The sequence below is a fragment of the Serinus canaria genome, chromosome 1A (assembly GCF_022539315.1).
Source record: "Serinus canaria isolate serCan28SL12 chromosome 1A, serCan2020, whole genome shotgun sequence".
NCBI classification, from domain to species: Eukaryota; Metazoa; Chordata; class Aves; order Passeriformes; family Fringillidae; genus Serinus; species Serinus canaria.
Genome location: NC_066314.1, coordinates 33,417,626 through 33,434,000, shown reverse-complemented (window position 1 = coordinate 33,434,000; position 16,375 = coordinate 33,417,626). Strand labels below are relative to the sequence as shown.

The window sequence follows — 16,375 nt, the reverse complement described above, 5'->3', positions numbered from 1 at the left end:
AGTCTGACACAAACATTAGTACAGAAATCTGGGTCTTTTAAAAGCAGATTTAAGAAAAAGAATACACACTGTACCTGTCTCAATCAAGTATTTCTTATAAAATCAGACCTACTGTTATTTTAAAAAATCTGTCAAAAGCAGCTAAAAAAAGTTAGAACAGCCATGTCCACAAAATTCCTACCAAATATCTTTTCTCTGTAATAGGGGGCAAATAAATTACAAAACATATTACTTTCTAAGTCCTGAGAAGAACTTTAGAAACCATAGGGCAAAAGCAGCCTTTGGGCAACATTCAAGGCTGTCAAGACACATAAAGCAGCAGAAGAGTCAACCTCCAGCAATGGGTCTGATTGTATATACAGATACCAGCAAGAAAGCTTGGGGACAAAGGCACTGCTGCCACTGACTGAGCAGGCTACGACAAGGCCTTTCCACATTTAAGAAATGTCAGCATTCCAAGGGCTCTCTTTACGACTACAAAAACCCCAAAGTACAGTGGACAGAATCAAAGTAGGACATAAAATTTTATTCTGAAATGATCTCTGGCCACAACAATAAAATGTAACAAATATTCACTAGAACAGTCTTAACTCCTGTCATCAGCTGTACAATACATACAGTATCATAAAACTGGCCACTAGGATTAAAACCCACTACAACATCTTTAATGTTAAGTGGCAACAGCAGCATCTCACAGAAAATTATACATAAATATATACACAGTCCACATTCAATCATTTTTCACATGTTTTCAGTACACACAGTTGCAGCATATTACAGTCACGTGTCTAAGTCATTGCCCAATAAAAACCCAAGCTACTGCTTAGACGCAATTGTAGCAGTTGAACTGAATAATTACAATTTGTAGCAGAGATGTACAAGCCCCTAGAAACAATAATTTGCAAATGTTATTTTATTCAAATGCTACCATAGCATTAAACTGGGCAATATTCTAATCTTTGCTGACTGTAAAAAGAGTTCTTTCTGCATTTATCACAAATATTACTGATGGAAAAAAAATTAACAAATGGAGAGCATTAAATAATGCACACCCTTGCTTAAAGATTTTAATATTGCCCGATGCTACTTATGTCTTTTAAGTGTTTTCAACATTCCCATGAAGTCATTTATAACTCCAAACCACCCACCAAGTTAAAAGTGGCTTAAGTGCCTTGCACCCAAATTGTAAAAATCCCTGGTCACTTTTATAAGAGCCAGGCACATATAAAAGGAATGCACTTTGGTTCATACCAAATGCCCTGGGATTAAATCACACTATAAAACTAAAGAGTTTGAGGTAAATTTTTACAAATACAGTTGATTTCTGTCTAGTGTCACTATAACAAAAATTATTAAAAAAAAAAAATCAATTTGATGTTAAAGTACAACCAATGAGGAAGGGCCATCTTTAACCCCTTAATGAGACGGTACTACAAGAACAGAGCGTCCTCTCCACCTTAGCAGTGTGATTGCCTTATTGTTTCTATTAAGGCCTCGATCATCTACAGGATGTTTTAAGACAGGTATAGCACTTAAAAATAGATTTCATCCCTACTGAGCAGTATTCCAAGGGTTAAAGAGGCCAAGATGCATTTATAACAAAAGGCACATTGTTAACACCAAGGGCACAATCCATCCTCTATCCTTAATCTACACATCTTGCATCACTCTCTTGTTCCAACATTTAAGTGGTAATGAACACACCAGTGGTGCAAGAAACTGAGCCAAGTGAGACTGCAACCAAAGACAACACTGTGCTGTTACTAAATCTGAAAATAGCTCAGACATCCCCAGACAATGGTAACATGTGAGACTAAGCACTGTTTCCAAGCCAACTTCTATCAGCCTAATTATCAGAGCCCTTAGAATAAAATCACATCAAAGCAAGAGGCAATGTCCTTCCCCCCTCCCCCCCCTTTTTTTACAGGTATAAATAAACTACAATAAAACGCAGCTACATCACTTAAAAACCTTGATGTAGCTGCTCCTTTAGTATAGAGGAAATTTCACTGTATCTGGGTTAAAAAAATAGCTCTTCACACTATAGTTTGGCCTTTAAGTTTCCGGTAGCATTTATGAAGAAGGTGGATCATAAATGCATTATTGGCATTAAGAACTGGTTACATGAAAAAGAAAATTTAGTGGTTGTAGCCCATTAATGACCCATGAACATCACGAATGTTTTCACCTTAAGTTGCCACAAAAGGCAGGAACATGAATCAATGTCTGCTTTAAAAAATATCAAGGGAGATGATTCTTCTTTCACCCTTAACATCAGCATCCCTATTTCACAACTTTTGCAGGAGAGTTAAGGTAGAAAGGAGTGGTAAAGCCAAGCAGGTGGTGGAGGAAGTAAAGATTCCCTGTTACTGTAGAAAAATACATAGTATTGTATTCCTACAGTCATGAGAGTTAGTTAATTCTACACTAAAATTAATATATCTCTTTTCCAGACTTAGAATTTACTGACCATAATTTACTGGACATTAATATTCTAAACCCCACTTTTCTTAGAAGTATTATATTTCATTTTTAACATGATTTCACACATGTTTACATATTGCACTTACACATTTTGTATAAAGTTGTGAACAATTAACACGAAATAATTTAATTTGACTAGAGGCAAGAAATTATCTTTTTATTTTAAAAAGAAAGAAAAATGGTTGATTGACAGTCTAATTTTTACATTTATCAATCAACAAATAACATCCTCTACTCAGAAATTATTTTGGAGCTTCTTTAGGTGTTGACTTTTTGGCAAGAAGTTCAGCGATATGTTTCCTGAGAATTCTGTCATTTTTTTCTTTATATCCGTCCCCCAGTCTTACATTAAATTAAAAACAAAAACAAACCAATAAACAAAAATTAATCTGTAAGTGGTAATTACCAATATGAAGGAGAACTTAACCGGAAACTTTCTTGGCCTCTCAGGGGACCATGCTTTAAGTAATTTTCATAATTTGTACAAGTAACTCAGTAAAATCTGTGCATATAAGTGTTGTTTATAAGTAAAGTTACTGAGGTTTAATGCAATCCATTCTAGTATGTCTTGTTCTAACATCCATAAACCCTTATGGATTGTTCTACTTCGTTTAAAATTCCCTTTTCATATGTTTTATACTACCAATGTAGACCACAGCCATTGTTTGCATTAAAATACTGATCTCAGATTTCAAACTGTTCCTGTTGAAAACATGCTACAACATGTGAATACCTCTCTCGTAGGTCTAGATACTATTCTTTAGTAGACCATCTTTCTTCCATGAATGTAATTAAAAGTAAAAAAGAAAAACCAAGCATTAGCACACACACACATGAACAAATCTACACATATCCCTAACTGTTCTTTCAGAGTTCATTTTCATCTACAAATGCCAAAGATTAAATCAAATCCCAAGCACTTAGCTTTCCTTTGATAATTTTCCCTTATTAGAAACTATCTAGGATTGTGTCTTCCAACTGAAAACCTTTCCACTGAGGATCTTTCCTTCTACAGTTAAGCTGTCTAATGTGAAGTACTCCTCTACAGGAAGCAGTGTAGTAACATCGTGTTTGCCCCTACATGCAGATTTGATCTGAAGTGTAAATGTACCACAGAAGTCATAGTCACTCAAACATTGTCAGAGGAAATAAAAGCAACCTTGAAATCCATGTAGTTTAACAGTCTGAAAGTTACAGTATAAAACTGACAGAATGAGCACTTCTGTCTATGTGATTTTGGGAGATCAAGCTGCACATTAGAAAAAAACAGAAGAGAAGAGATGGGGGGAAAAAAAAACCAAAAAAGAAAAGAGGAGAACCTGTGTGAATGCTCAACGTTACAAACCTGAAATGAAGTTCAGAACAATTTTGCTTCACCAACTAATCAGCCACTTTCAAATTCAGAGAAACAGACATATTGCCATTTTCATGCTTTCCAAGACCACCCATTCCTCTCACTCTACCACGTTACATGCAAAGTAAGAGTCATTTTAGCCCCCATGTTATTTTCTGCATTATGTTTAAATGATCATTTTAATCAAAGACCATAACTTTTAAATAGAGAAAGTATTCTATAGGAGGTGACAGTATCTTTAGTGATACCATGACTTTCTCTGGGCTACCACATAAAAATGACAATAGAACATGCTATGGCTCCACTTTAAACTACGAGTTTACAAGTGCTTAACTGTATTCTTTCAGTATTCTCCCTGGAGTCCAGTCAGTCACAGATGTAAGTGTTCACAGAATCCAGACCAAACCCATAAATTCCAAAAGGTAGTCTTTCAAATTTACCCCAGGTTAAAACTAATATGAACCATGGAAGAGAAAGGTTAATACCTTTGATACCACGCTGCAATGCATGACAGTCATGTTGTAACCAGTGGCCTGCCACTGATGTTTATTACTGTGTCACACTAGTTACAGTAAGGCTAATTGTACTGTAGAAGACAAACATTTTAAAAAATAAGTATAAAAACTTAAAGCATTGTCCCCGTATTTTTATAAAAACAAAATTAACATTTAAAATTACATTTAAAATGAGTGCTGAAAGATACAAATGAATAGATTTATTGAGCAAATAAAAATGCATAACTGAGCTAATTTTTCATACAAATAAGGCTCAGTCACATTGTATCTCTCATATTAACAGCATTGGGTTTTTCAAACTCAGCTAACGAGTTTTGGCAACACTGTTCTTTGCTGAATATTCCCATTGGCATCTGTCATCTGTGCCAAATTAGTCCTCAGTTTTGAAGCTGAGCTTGAAGTTGGAGGTAACTTGGAAATTGAAGTTATAGCACCAGTACTCTCTGAAATTCTTTTTGCTGAGGCCTTTTCCCCAGTTGGAGGTTTTGGCAACCGTCTCCTTAGCCAGGGATGCCGCAAAGCCTGGCTGGGTGTCAAACGGGCAGCAGGATCCCATTCTAAACACTGTTTTAAGAAGTCAAGGAAGAGGGGATCATCACACCCCTTTAATGCGTTACCCCACTCTCTGCTCTCTGGTGGGCCACGCAGTTTTCCCCTCCGAGAGCGTCCACCATTAAGTACTACAGAGCCATCAGACAAGGTTGTGATGCTGCAATAGCGGGGATAACCCTTAGAGCTCACAAAGTTTTTCGCTCGCTTGGATGTCTCTAAGAGTTTTGGAGAAGGCATGCCCAATAGTTCAATCATACAAGCCAGCTGATCTCCTTCATCTTCTCCAGGTAAAAGTGGATAACCGGTCAGAAGCTCTGCTAGGATACAGCCCAAGCTCCACATATCTATGGGCATCCCATAACGAGCACCGAGGATGACTTCAGGCGCACGATAAAACCGTGACTGAATGTAAGTGTAGACACGCTGATGCTCGTAACAACTTGAGCCAAAATCAATCACTTTAATACCACTTCTACCCTGTTGTTTCAACAGAATGTTCTCAGGTTTAAGGTCACAGTGAATGATTCTGTTTTTGTGCAAAGCATCCAAGCACTGTAAAATTGAGTGGGCAAACTTCCGAACCAGAGGCAGGCTAAAGCCCTGAAACTTGTTTTTCTTTATTAATTCATAAAGGTTCATGCTCAGCAACTCAAATGTCATGCAGATATGGCTGCGGAATGTGAAGTTTTCCAACATGTGAATAACATTCATGTTGTTATCCTTATCTTGTTTCCGAAGGTGTTCCAGGATCTTAATTTCTTCCGCAGCTTGGCGGTGGAAACGTTTTTCATTTCTCACCATTTTTAGTGCCACATGCTGATGCATCTTGTGATCATAGGCCTTTACCACCTGCCCAAAGCTTCCTTTCCCTATAACTTTCAGAACTTCATACCTGTATGCAATATGATCATGGGGTACTTGAATGTAAGACCCTTGGTCATCATCATACCCACAGTTGTTTGAACCACCAACCACACCTTGCCGCTTCTTTGCATTTGGACCCAAGAAGTATATTTCAGGGTAGCTAAAAATCTCATGATGCTCAAAAGCTGTTAATTTTTGCATGTATTGCTTCATTGCTTGCTCTGGTGTGATAACAGAAGCTTTCACCTTCCCTGTTCCATCTGCAGATTTTAAAGAGCTGGAGCTCCCTTGTCGCCTGTGGGCACTCTCTGTCTGTCTGTCCTGAACTACTGGCAATCCAGACTTGCCTAGTGTTGTAAGTCCATTTGGCTGCGTTGTCAGAACCGTTCTCTTGTTACTATTATCTTCAAAGAGCTGCTGAACCTGGATTTGTCCATGGCTACCAACATGTAGGTGCTCATTCATTGTGTGCTTACCGCCTCCAACCTAAAATTGAAAATAAATACATACCCAGTTAACAAGAAAGACATGAACTCCATGCTTCAACATTCACTCTGCAATCCTCCATTCTACCTAAATAATCTCAAAATGAAGTGCCTTCTTAGATGTCAATTGTTTGCAGAGAATCTAAAAAATACAGCACGTATACTGTGATACTGCTGGATGCTATTAAATTTCCTGATTCCTGTTTCTCAAACGCTATTTTCATGACTCTCCAAAATGTCTGCAACAAGACAATCACAAGCGTGCTACCATGAGAAGCTAACAATATTTCCAAGGAATCTTCAAGGCACCAGACCTGTAACATCAAGATGCATGCTTGAGGGGCATCAGACTTCATAAAAAATAATAACAGTTTTACAGATGCTGAGGATAACATACAATGCCTGTAAGAACTTACATGACTTATGCTCTCATCACCTGCTCTCAGAAATCAAGATTTTAACTTGTTCCTAAATTTGCTGTATATCAAAGGTTACAGACACATTTTTAAGCAATAAGGAATGTGTTGTAACACGCACAAAGAGGAAAAGAACCCACACATTTCTGAAGTTCAAAAATGCAACTTACTGCTTGCAATTGAGACAGTCACAAGCCAGCAAAACATTCCAATCAAAGAAGAATAAGCATATCCTTTATCCTTTCCCAAACCAGTCTAACAATAATTTTTAACCAAAATGAGATTTGGGGCCTTATGCAGACTTGAGCAGAGAGCAAATCTTTGCCTTGAGGAACATACGGTAACTTTATTTTATAGGAATGGAAAAAAGGCATTAATAGATTTTAGAAATTAGATTTGTTCTTGACAGTGTGTACATGGGAATAAACAGCAGTATTCAGCATTTTCAAGCAAACAAACAGCAGAGTACTGGGGAGTGAAAACAGGTATTTTGTTCCAAACCTGCTATTTTTAAGAAGAAACAAGAAATTTACAAGCATAACTGCCACTAAAATAGCTGTCCTTAGAATTCCTCATTTGCTCTTAAGTAGAGGATAATTAGTTTGTCTTCTGCCTGGTCTTACACAAATGTGGGAAGAATTCCCCTGCTGTCTCTCCAGCTGATTCACCAGTCTTAATATTTATGTCAAATTACTAACGAAAAGTTCACTGATACTGTCAGACAGATGATCAAGCCAGGGCTGAGAACACATTTCATCTGAACTGTATTTTTTCTAGGCAGCTAAGGATAACACATCCCTTGTTCACTTAAGGTTGCTGAAATAAAATCAGAAAATGACAGTTGTGAGCTGTGATATGAGGCAATGAAATCTGTGCTGCAACAGCAGAAGTGCTTCCTAATGAGAAAACCCAGACATGCAAGGCAGACTCGAGCATACTTTGTGCTTCTGTTAAAGCATCAGTCTGATACAGCAGAAGCGTATTTTTGTAAATTCACTAACTTGTTCCCAAAGACTTGCCAGCTGGACACCAGCTTCACCTTTGGACAGTATATTGAAATTTGCAGCTCTGGAACTCATATAATGTAAGAACAAGGGCTCTTGGGGTCTGCTTCTGCCAAGTTGACTGCTCTTCTGATTCCATTTTGACTGATGCTCATTCATCACTGCAGTTTGACTGTGTATGTTTGTTGCAGAGAAATTGAGGCTCACACTATCAAATTTGATCAATCTCCTAGAAAGCACTACCACACAATCACAATTCAGAGCAAAGACGTTTGTAACATTTAAGCACAATGAAGATATACAGGAAATCAACAAAAACTCCCTTCCTAGTTTGATGCCTCAAAAGCAGCAGAAATTAAATCATTAAGAAGACTTATCATGCCTACAGGCAATTCCTTCAGGTCAAATTTGAGGTATACGTCAGTTTCCTGAAGATTGCCCTCATCCTGTATATAAACAGCAGTTACTGCAAAGAAAAAAAAAATTGCCCCAAGAGCTGCTAAATCACCTATTTCAGATCTAGTTAGTAAGATGTGTCATAGGTTCAGCCCTGGAGAGCTGTGCAAGAAAGGCATAATGAAACAGCAGAGTAAACATACAATTCCAAAGACTCAAGCTAGGAAACTCTAGTACAAAAGTTTATTCTCCAACACTAACTGAACAAAAGCAGAACATATCTAGACAAACTGGGAGTAGGCAATACTAATGTAGACAATGAAGAAAGAAGAACACTGCAACAGTAATTTTTAAGAACTTTTTAACCCAAGTACTCATTGCCACAGCTCAAATCTTGAATTTTTTTCCCCTCAAGTCACCTGTTTTCACAGTTAACTACTTTCCACCCTTCCTAAGCACTGCTTGCTTCAATACATCTACTGAGAAGTTCTTCAGGGCTTGGAAAAAAAACCCATATATTTATTCTGTCTCAACAGGGACTAAAAGCTCTTTTTTCTAAAAGTGTGTTTGTGAACACATTCTAAAGTGTAAACCATGTAGCTCTGCTTCCTGCATCTTCAGGCAGATTCATGGTTTTCCAAGCAGCAGAATGAAAGCACCAGCATTATTCCAACTTCAACCCAAATCCTAAGTGACTGGTTTTGCCAGTTTCAGTCAGCCGCTTGGGAATGCAAATGCAGATGCAGACAGTACCACTGGTTTTCTTTGTAGAAAATACCACATTATCACAGGCTCTATTCCAAAAGCTGCACAGGAGAAGAGAGTCCACTCTCCTTTCAAAAAAGCCCAACAGGAGTTTTAGAACTATCAGACACAACACAACCACAAAGTACATATCAAAAAAGAACTTTCCCCATCTATTTCCAACCTGGATGAGGGCTGGATTTGCACCAGTCCTTTGCTCTGCCTATCTACTTCTGGCTACTTGAGTGTCTGAGGTAGCTGTCAGGCTCAGGCTTGCACTGCTCACAAGCAACACTGTAAGTTTCTGAACCACAACTAATGGGCTTGGCAAACTACAAAAGACTACAGCCTTCTTAGTCCAGTACCAAACTCTTCTTACTACACAAAAGCTCCATCAGCTTTTCAACCAAAACTGCATGTCTGAGAGGTTTACAACATCTTCATTTTGCTTCTGCAGATAGACCCGTAAATTCCAGAACCAACAACCTACACAACTGACAACCTGCATGCACCTATGAAGCTTACTGATCATATATTATGTTGTTTGTGCTCAAACCCATCCACACCTTCTAAGATTTACATATTTTTGTAGCACACATAATCTAAAAGCTACTGTTCTAAGTCTATAAAATATATTGAAATAACTTGAGAGAGCTTGAACCCATCTTCCTGAATCTTCTGACACCATCAATTACATAACAGCAAATATTACAATGCAGTGTTTCTTATCTTTCTTAGTAGTTTCTCATAACTACAAAAATCACCATTAAGATCTTACTTTACTTTGGTACGTTCATTTTACGGAAGTTGATGACTATGCTGAAAACACTCACCTAATCTTTGAAGTAGATACACCAAGCAAAACAAAACAAAACTACACCCTAAACTACGATCAATAAATAAATAAAAAGCAACAAAACTTTAATTTGAGGGTGGTATTATTTGGGTTTCTTCTGCCTTCACAAATGGATTTAGGAACAGAAGTAGAAGACTAACTTACTATACTTAGGTGACAGACGTGTAACAACAGGGAAGCATAAAAATGAATCCAGCCTGCTAACAAGGTGGCAAACCCATTTACAATTCCTCTGCAGTATACTCACCCAATGCATTCATCTGTTTCAAGACCTTTTACAAGACTACTTATAGGACTGAACCCCACAGGAGCATGTTCCTCTTCTCAACTGCACCCTCCAAATGCATCAAAATGTTACGTAATTGTATCATATTTCATCTTTGTAACAGTCACTTCGTGTGATTATTAGCACCCTATAAAACTATCCAAGACAGACACATGATTCAGCTATATCTTATAATTTTATTTTGAGCAAAATCACAGAAAAAGATTTTTCTGTCAATCAAAATCTAAAAAGGTTTGTAAAATTAATCTTAATAACAGAGCAATCATGATGGCCTGCTTAAATTTTGCACAGGAATAAGATGTCATTATCTGCTATTACTTTGCATAGATGAGGACAAAGGGAGAAACAGTGTTCTAAAGTAGTAACTTAATTAAAAGAATAATTGTTACACTATATACCTCTTCCTTCACAGCATTTCTGGGCACGCCAGTTTCAGCCTACTGTGTCAAACACACAAGAGGCATAAGGTATCAGGTGCAGCATGCTTCACTGCCTATTTTGTTGACTACAAAACAAAAGCCTGAGCAAAGGTACAAAAGGCCTTCTTTTTCCTTGATAAACTAATTCAGCAACATTCCTCCATTCAGAACTAAAAATACTTGCTAATTAGTACAATGATAATAATACTGGATTATCCCTAATGGTTTTATCATGAGTATAGGTTTTATACAACAAAAAAGCCTTTGTTAAGCTTGGGGCTCAACAAGAGTGGTAGAAGGAACACACCATTCAGATTTTTGCTGTTGTTGTATCTGGTCCATATAAGCTTATTTTTTTGAAAAGTTAAATATAATTTCATGCAGCAAATATTTTCACAGACTGAACTATGCTTCAAGAATGATACTGATTCTTAAATTTTTTAATTCGGTTAGGGATGCAGTGAGTTTGATTACTTCTGAGACACCCTACATTTATTACACATGATGAAACTCAAAAGGACAGCCAATATACACTAAATTGAACTTCTTGGGTTAGGTGAAATATACAAATATGAGAGATGTGCCCAAAAGTACTGTAGTCTCTATAGCAACGCAGTCACCAGCTACTGGAGCCCAAATTTCACTGCTGACCTCGACAGCCCTTGAAAGTTATGACAGCCTCACATTCCCCCCAGATACAAATTTTAAATAGAGGAAGAAACAGCCAAAGAAAATGAGATGTAGTAAAATCCAGGTCATGAGTGCACAGTTACTTCCACTCAAATGTGACAGCATTTCAGTGGCAATTCAATACATGAAAACACCACAATAAGAAGGTATTTCCTTTGGTTTTACCTGCTTTAAAGCAGATGACAACAGCAAAAATTAGCAGCATGTGACCTACCAGGGCCTTGCATTAACAGAGTCCAGGAATCTCTGCTCCATTATAACGTAAGTCAATTTAAAAAAAATTAAATTCAAAAAAATCAAGACTAATACAATGACTGATGCAAAAGTATATGGGTAAACATTCAAAGCTGGTGGCAAAAGACAACAGGCGTGCTGTACAGAAATCTTAGAAAGGGCTTGAAGGAGGGAGGGCACTGAATCTGCATTGTAAATGGGTTGTTTTACAGTACTAGACAGCAGGATAAAAACATTAATACCGGTATACTGCAAGAGAAACAGTGCAGAAGGCAGGAATACATGCCAAGCAAGAAAGAACAGAGACAGAGCTAGGCAGAAGACAGAGATGAGTCTGAAAGAGGGACTCACAGGCAGGTTGTGATTTATACAAGCAGAGCAGCAAGCAAGCAAGATAATCTCTACTGCAGCATGTCAACTGGATGTTAGAAGACCATCATGAAATAGGAGAGAGTGAATGGAAAAAGGTTCCAATCATCACAGCAAGAATTTAAGGCTTCCAAAGAGAAAGCACTAACTTAGGAAAGGAAAATGAAGAGGACAAGCGGTTGGAAACAGGTTCATGTTTTCCACCACAAGGCAAAGAAGACAGCTAGGGATGGAAGCATACACAAATAAGCCTAGGATGAAGGCACATTTAAAAAAAATAAACAAAACCTTTTCCTAGTAGAACACACAACCCCGCCTGCTTAGCAACAAAGGCTGCTGTGCTTGCAAAGACTGCCACCAAACCCTCTGTCCCATTTTATGAAGCTTGTGTAAAACATCATCTTCTCCCCTTCTACCCATGCTATTTTATAATCTACCAAACAAGGAAATTTCACTTGACAATAGGAGACCACAGTTTCAGCAGAGGCTGGATCACACAAGCAAGAAGTATGAAAGGTAGTTGACTTCTCCCCTGTCTGCATTAAAAGAAAAACCCTTCAGCTTAAACAAAACCTAACTTCTACCTCAGTCTGTCTCTCAATTAGTATACATACTATGCACACTCACATATAAACACCAGCAGTTCACCCACTTAAGCACACCATACGTTCTGAAAGTTTGAAATGCAAACAAAAATACTCTGGTTTTAGCTATTACAGAAGTCACATAGATAACAAACAGAGATGAAAACAGGGTAAGCAAATAGACACAAGAAGGAAAATAATTTAAGAAAACTGCAATTACCTATTTTAAACAGGTCTGATTGCAGGAAGAGGTGGGATGCAAAACCAATGGTTTCAATCTGTCAGGGTCAGCTGAGGTTAGTAGGCCTAAGTTTATAGAACAGATACTGCCCCCCCTTTTTTTTTCAGGTTAAAATCCAGCATTCTGGTGTCATATCTGATCCTTACCATAAAATGGTATTTTAGAGAACCACAAAATAACCACCTACAAAGGCAGCATGAGACATTTCTGTAATAGCACCCAAGGCTAAAAAACCACTGTAGAGTAGACTCTTTATCACAAAGGAAAGACAGACTTTGAAACAGTCAGAATCTAGAGGGACATGATCCATTGCCATATAATGCTTGATCATTCCTGGATGCTTCCATAAGTACACATATATATATCAACACACATACACAATCACATACTTGTAAAGATGCTTGGAACACAGAAATGTAACACTTGAACACCCTGAACACCCTTTGGAGGCTTTTATAAAGACTGCATCTTTACATACATACATACATATATATAAAATAAAACACAGACACTATATATAATACCTATACACAGAATCTTTGTATAAGAATACCAAAATTCTGTACTTCCAAAATTAGTAAGTAGTCACAGAAAAACAGCTGGACCACCATGCTTTCACAAATCCTAAATTAAGTCTAGGCTCTGTTTCATGTGAGCCCTACTGTAAATGCACTTGCATGATTGGTGCCCAGGCTGTTTGTACAAGATTCCTTCTATGATTTTATTTAAACAAGCCCCTAAGCTGTTGCCCCAACTCTAAAATCAAGCAGCACTTAACTGGTATACAAATGTGAAAAAAATTGGCCTTTTATACTAATAAACAATTCAAACATGTACTCTAGCTACATAAATACAATGTAGTTGATCTCAAGTATGCAGCTCCACCTTGAATTTGCAGAATACTCCTCACTCCTTTTGAGAATACCCTATATATATATATATATATATAATATATATATATATATATATATATATACTTTTTATTTAACTTAAGACAATTCTTGCTATAAATGGATTTGATTAAGATGTTTTACCCTAAAGTTACATGGAAAGTCACCAAAACACTTATGTCTAAATGCAGTTTCACCTTCCACTAGCCCATAATCACATTACCATTTAAAGCTCTGCCATATGTTGACAAAGACAGTATGTGAGCATCCACGAAGAACTCATTAATTCTAAGAAAAGTATGCCATCAATGCCTTTCAGGGTCAGTATGAAATCTTTCAGAATTTAAAAGGAAATGTATGCAATAAAAATTTCAGATATTTAGTGTTAACATGACAGTATATAGATCCCTCTTTCTACTCTGTCATGCCTTCAGGACAGAGATACCTCCTGTTACCCATATATAGTGGCATACTTGGGAAGTTTCATTCCTAGTAGATTAACTAGGAGTGGGAGATAACGTGAGATATCACAGAACCGGAAAATAATACCCTTTTTGTGCCATCAGCGGTTATTTCTTTATAGGTAAACTACTGCAGCAATAAAGGCAGATTCATCCAATCATTGTCCCTGAGCACAGCGATAGCTATCTCTAGGGAAGACTGCGATCGGCCTGAGCTGATCAGACATCTGAAGGGGAGAGCAGTCTTCATTTTTCACCACAGTTTATACGACATTTTAATCACAGGGACTAACTTAATCTCAAAAAATGTATTCACCAGAACATCTCCTCTGTGCGAGTGTGAAAGATCGAATTTGTCTCTGAAAATGAGACACAAAAACCAGACTGAATGGGGGGAGGGGAGGGGGGCTGGGGAGGGAGAAAGCAATGTGTGCAGTTACAGGGTCCCAGCCTCACAACCAACATGCACATTTCATCGGAGCCTGCAGAAATCAACCGCACGTTGCTCCAGCACCACGCGCCTCGGGGCCCACGCGCGCTCAGTCCCGCCGCTGGGGACACCTGGCGAGCAGCGCCGCGAGACCCCGGGGCCTGACGCCCCTTCCCCGCACCCCGTCCACACCCTCCCCTGCCCGGGCTCACCGTGTGGGAAGCGTTGCTGGCCCTGAGCGGCGGCAATGCGAGGGGCGATGGTGGGCCGGTCCCAGCTCCTGCCCGGGAGACCCCGGCTCCGGTGCCCGGGGAAGAAGGCAGCGGGCGGCCGCTGTCCCCTGCCCTGCCTGGGGAAAGCAGAGGGGTGAGCGCGGCGGGCAGCTGCGGCCCCTCGGGCAGCGAGCCCGTCGGGGCGGCGGCGGCCCCAGCGCTCGGCCGGCACCGCCGCCCGTCTTGCTTCAGGCAGAAGCCATTAAAAGCTAATCACCGCCGCGGCGCACACACGCACCGATCCGGCTAATAGCGCGGGCGGGCCGTGCTCGTCCGGCTAAACCCTTCATCTGAGATTAAGTCGCCACCGGCAGGCGCCTAACCGGGAGAACGAGCCGGCTCTGCTCCGCGCACGCCTCGGGACTGGACGGCTGCCCGCGCCTCCCGCCTCCCCCCGAGCCGTCTGGCCCGGCGAAATCCCGGCGCCGCCGGGGACCCGCCAGGAGTTCACAAGTCTGCCGCGGGAAGCGGCGGCGAGCACCGCTGCCCCTTGTCAAACGCAGCCGCTCGGGCACCCGCGGCGATAGCCGGTTCTCCCTGGGTCGTTCCCCTACGTGATTTCTCTCGGGCCCCCGCTCACCCCGCCCCGCTCCCCCGAGGCGAACTCGCCACCCCGCACTACAGCGGCTCGCCGGAGCCCAGCGCGCAGCCCCCGACGGCCCCCCGGGCTCGGCTGCCGCGGGGGGAGGGCGGATCATTGTTCGACACGCACGGCACCTCTGCGGCGGCGGCCGCGGGGCACCCGAGCCCCCCCCCCCCCGCCTCCGTCCCCCTCCGCCGGGCCTCCGCAGCCCGGCCCAGCGGTGGCGGTCGCGGCGGCCCTCGCTCGCTCTCCTTACCGGCTGGATAGGCAGCACCAGCGGCGGCGCTAGCCGAGGGTTTTCTGGTTAACATGGCCGCTGGAGAGGAGGGAGAGGAAAAGGCATGTCAGGGTGGCACTCCTCCGCTGCTCCTCGGCCTCTCCGGGCGGCGTCTGCCTCTCTTCTCCGATCAGCTACACCCAGACCCAGACACGTCCTGCGCTGCATCCCCCTGGCCCCGGGCCGGCCGGACAGAGCCTCCAACGGCCCGCCGTCGCCTCCCGCCGCAGCTGCAGCAGCAGCAGCCGCGCCGCCGCCGCAGCCCCCGGCCCAAGCTCATCACCTCCCCCGCCCCCGCCCCGGTCGCCCCGGTCCCCTCGCACGGAGGAGGGGGCAGCAGCAGGCGGCCGGACAGGACCCTCCTCCTCGCGCGGCGGAGCGGGGACAAACAGCGCACAGGATCGGCAGTCCCCGCCCCGTCCGCCGCGTGCCCTCCTTCCGTCCCTCCCCGCCGCTCCCTCCTGTTCCCTACCGCTCCGCCGCCGCGGAGGCGGCGCGGCCCGCGGCTCCCCCCGGGCGCCGCACGTCCGCCCGCCCGCCCTTCCATCCGCACAACGGCCGCGCTGCCCGCGCGCCCCGCCCGCACAACGGCCCCGCCGCCGACCGCGGGCCCGGGGCGCGCCCGGCCGTTGGGCAGCGCGGCCGCACAGCCATGTTGGCCCCGGGCAGGGCGGCGCGGGCACAGCGGCGGGGAGCGGCTCCGGCAGCCCCCGGCCTGGCGGCGCCCCTGTGCGCGAGGGGCAGGGGGCGATGCCCGCGGGGAAATCGGCGTGTGTGGGGGCAGAGGAGCCGGGGATGGCCAGCTCGTCAGGCGGCGGGGACCGCTCTGTCAGACCGGAAGACAAAGGTGGCCCCGTGGGACGAGGGGTAAATAACTTGAAAGCAGAGTGTTTAAGTGAAAACTTCTTTTAAAAAAAAGGGGAAAAGAAGCTTTTGGGATTGTCCTGGAGGCTTAAGTGTCTCAGCCTA

General features: G+C 42.2%; 1 protein-coding gene across 2 annotated transcripts; it reads right to left on the bottom strand.

Moving 5' to 3' along the window:
- Positions 1 to 505: 505 nt before the first annotated feature.
- Positions 506 to 15,820, bottom strand: DYRK2 (dual specificity tyrosine phosphorylation regulated kinase 2). 2 transcript variants are annotated; one of them, XM_030238192.2, is made up of 3 exons: positions 15,386 to 15,820; positions 14,487 to 14,623; positions 506 to 6,255 (listed from the first exon to the last, which is right to left on the bottom strand). In XM_030238192.2, exons 1-3 carry the CDS (start codon positions 15,438 to 15,440, stop codon positions 4,654 to 4,656), a joined length of 1,794 nt encoding a protein of 597 aa, XP_030094052.1. In that variant the 5' UTR covers positions 15,441 to 15,820; the 3' UTR covers positions 506 to 4,653. The 2 variants fall into 2 exon arrangements, with proteins under 2 accessions (XP_030094052.1, XP_030094053.1); XM_030238193.2 differs by lacking the exon at positions 14,487 to 14,623.
- Positions 15,821 to 16,375: the final 555 nt, after the last annotated feature.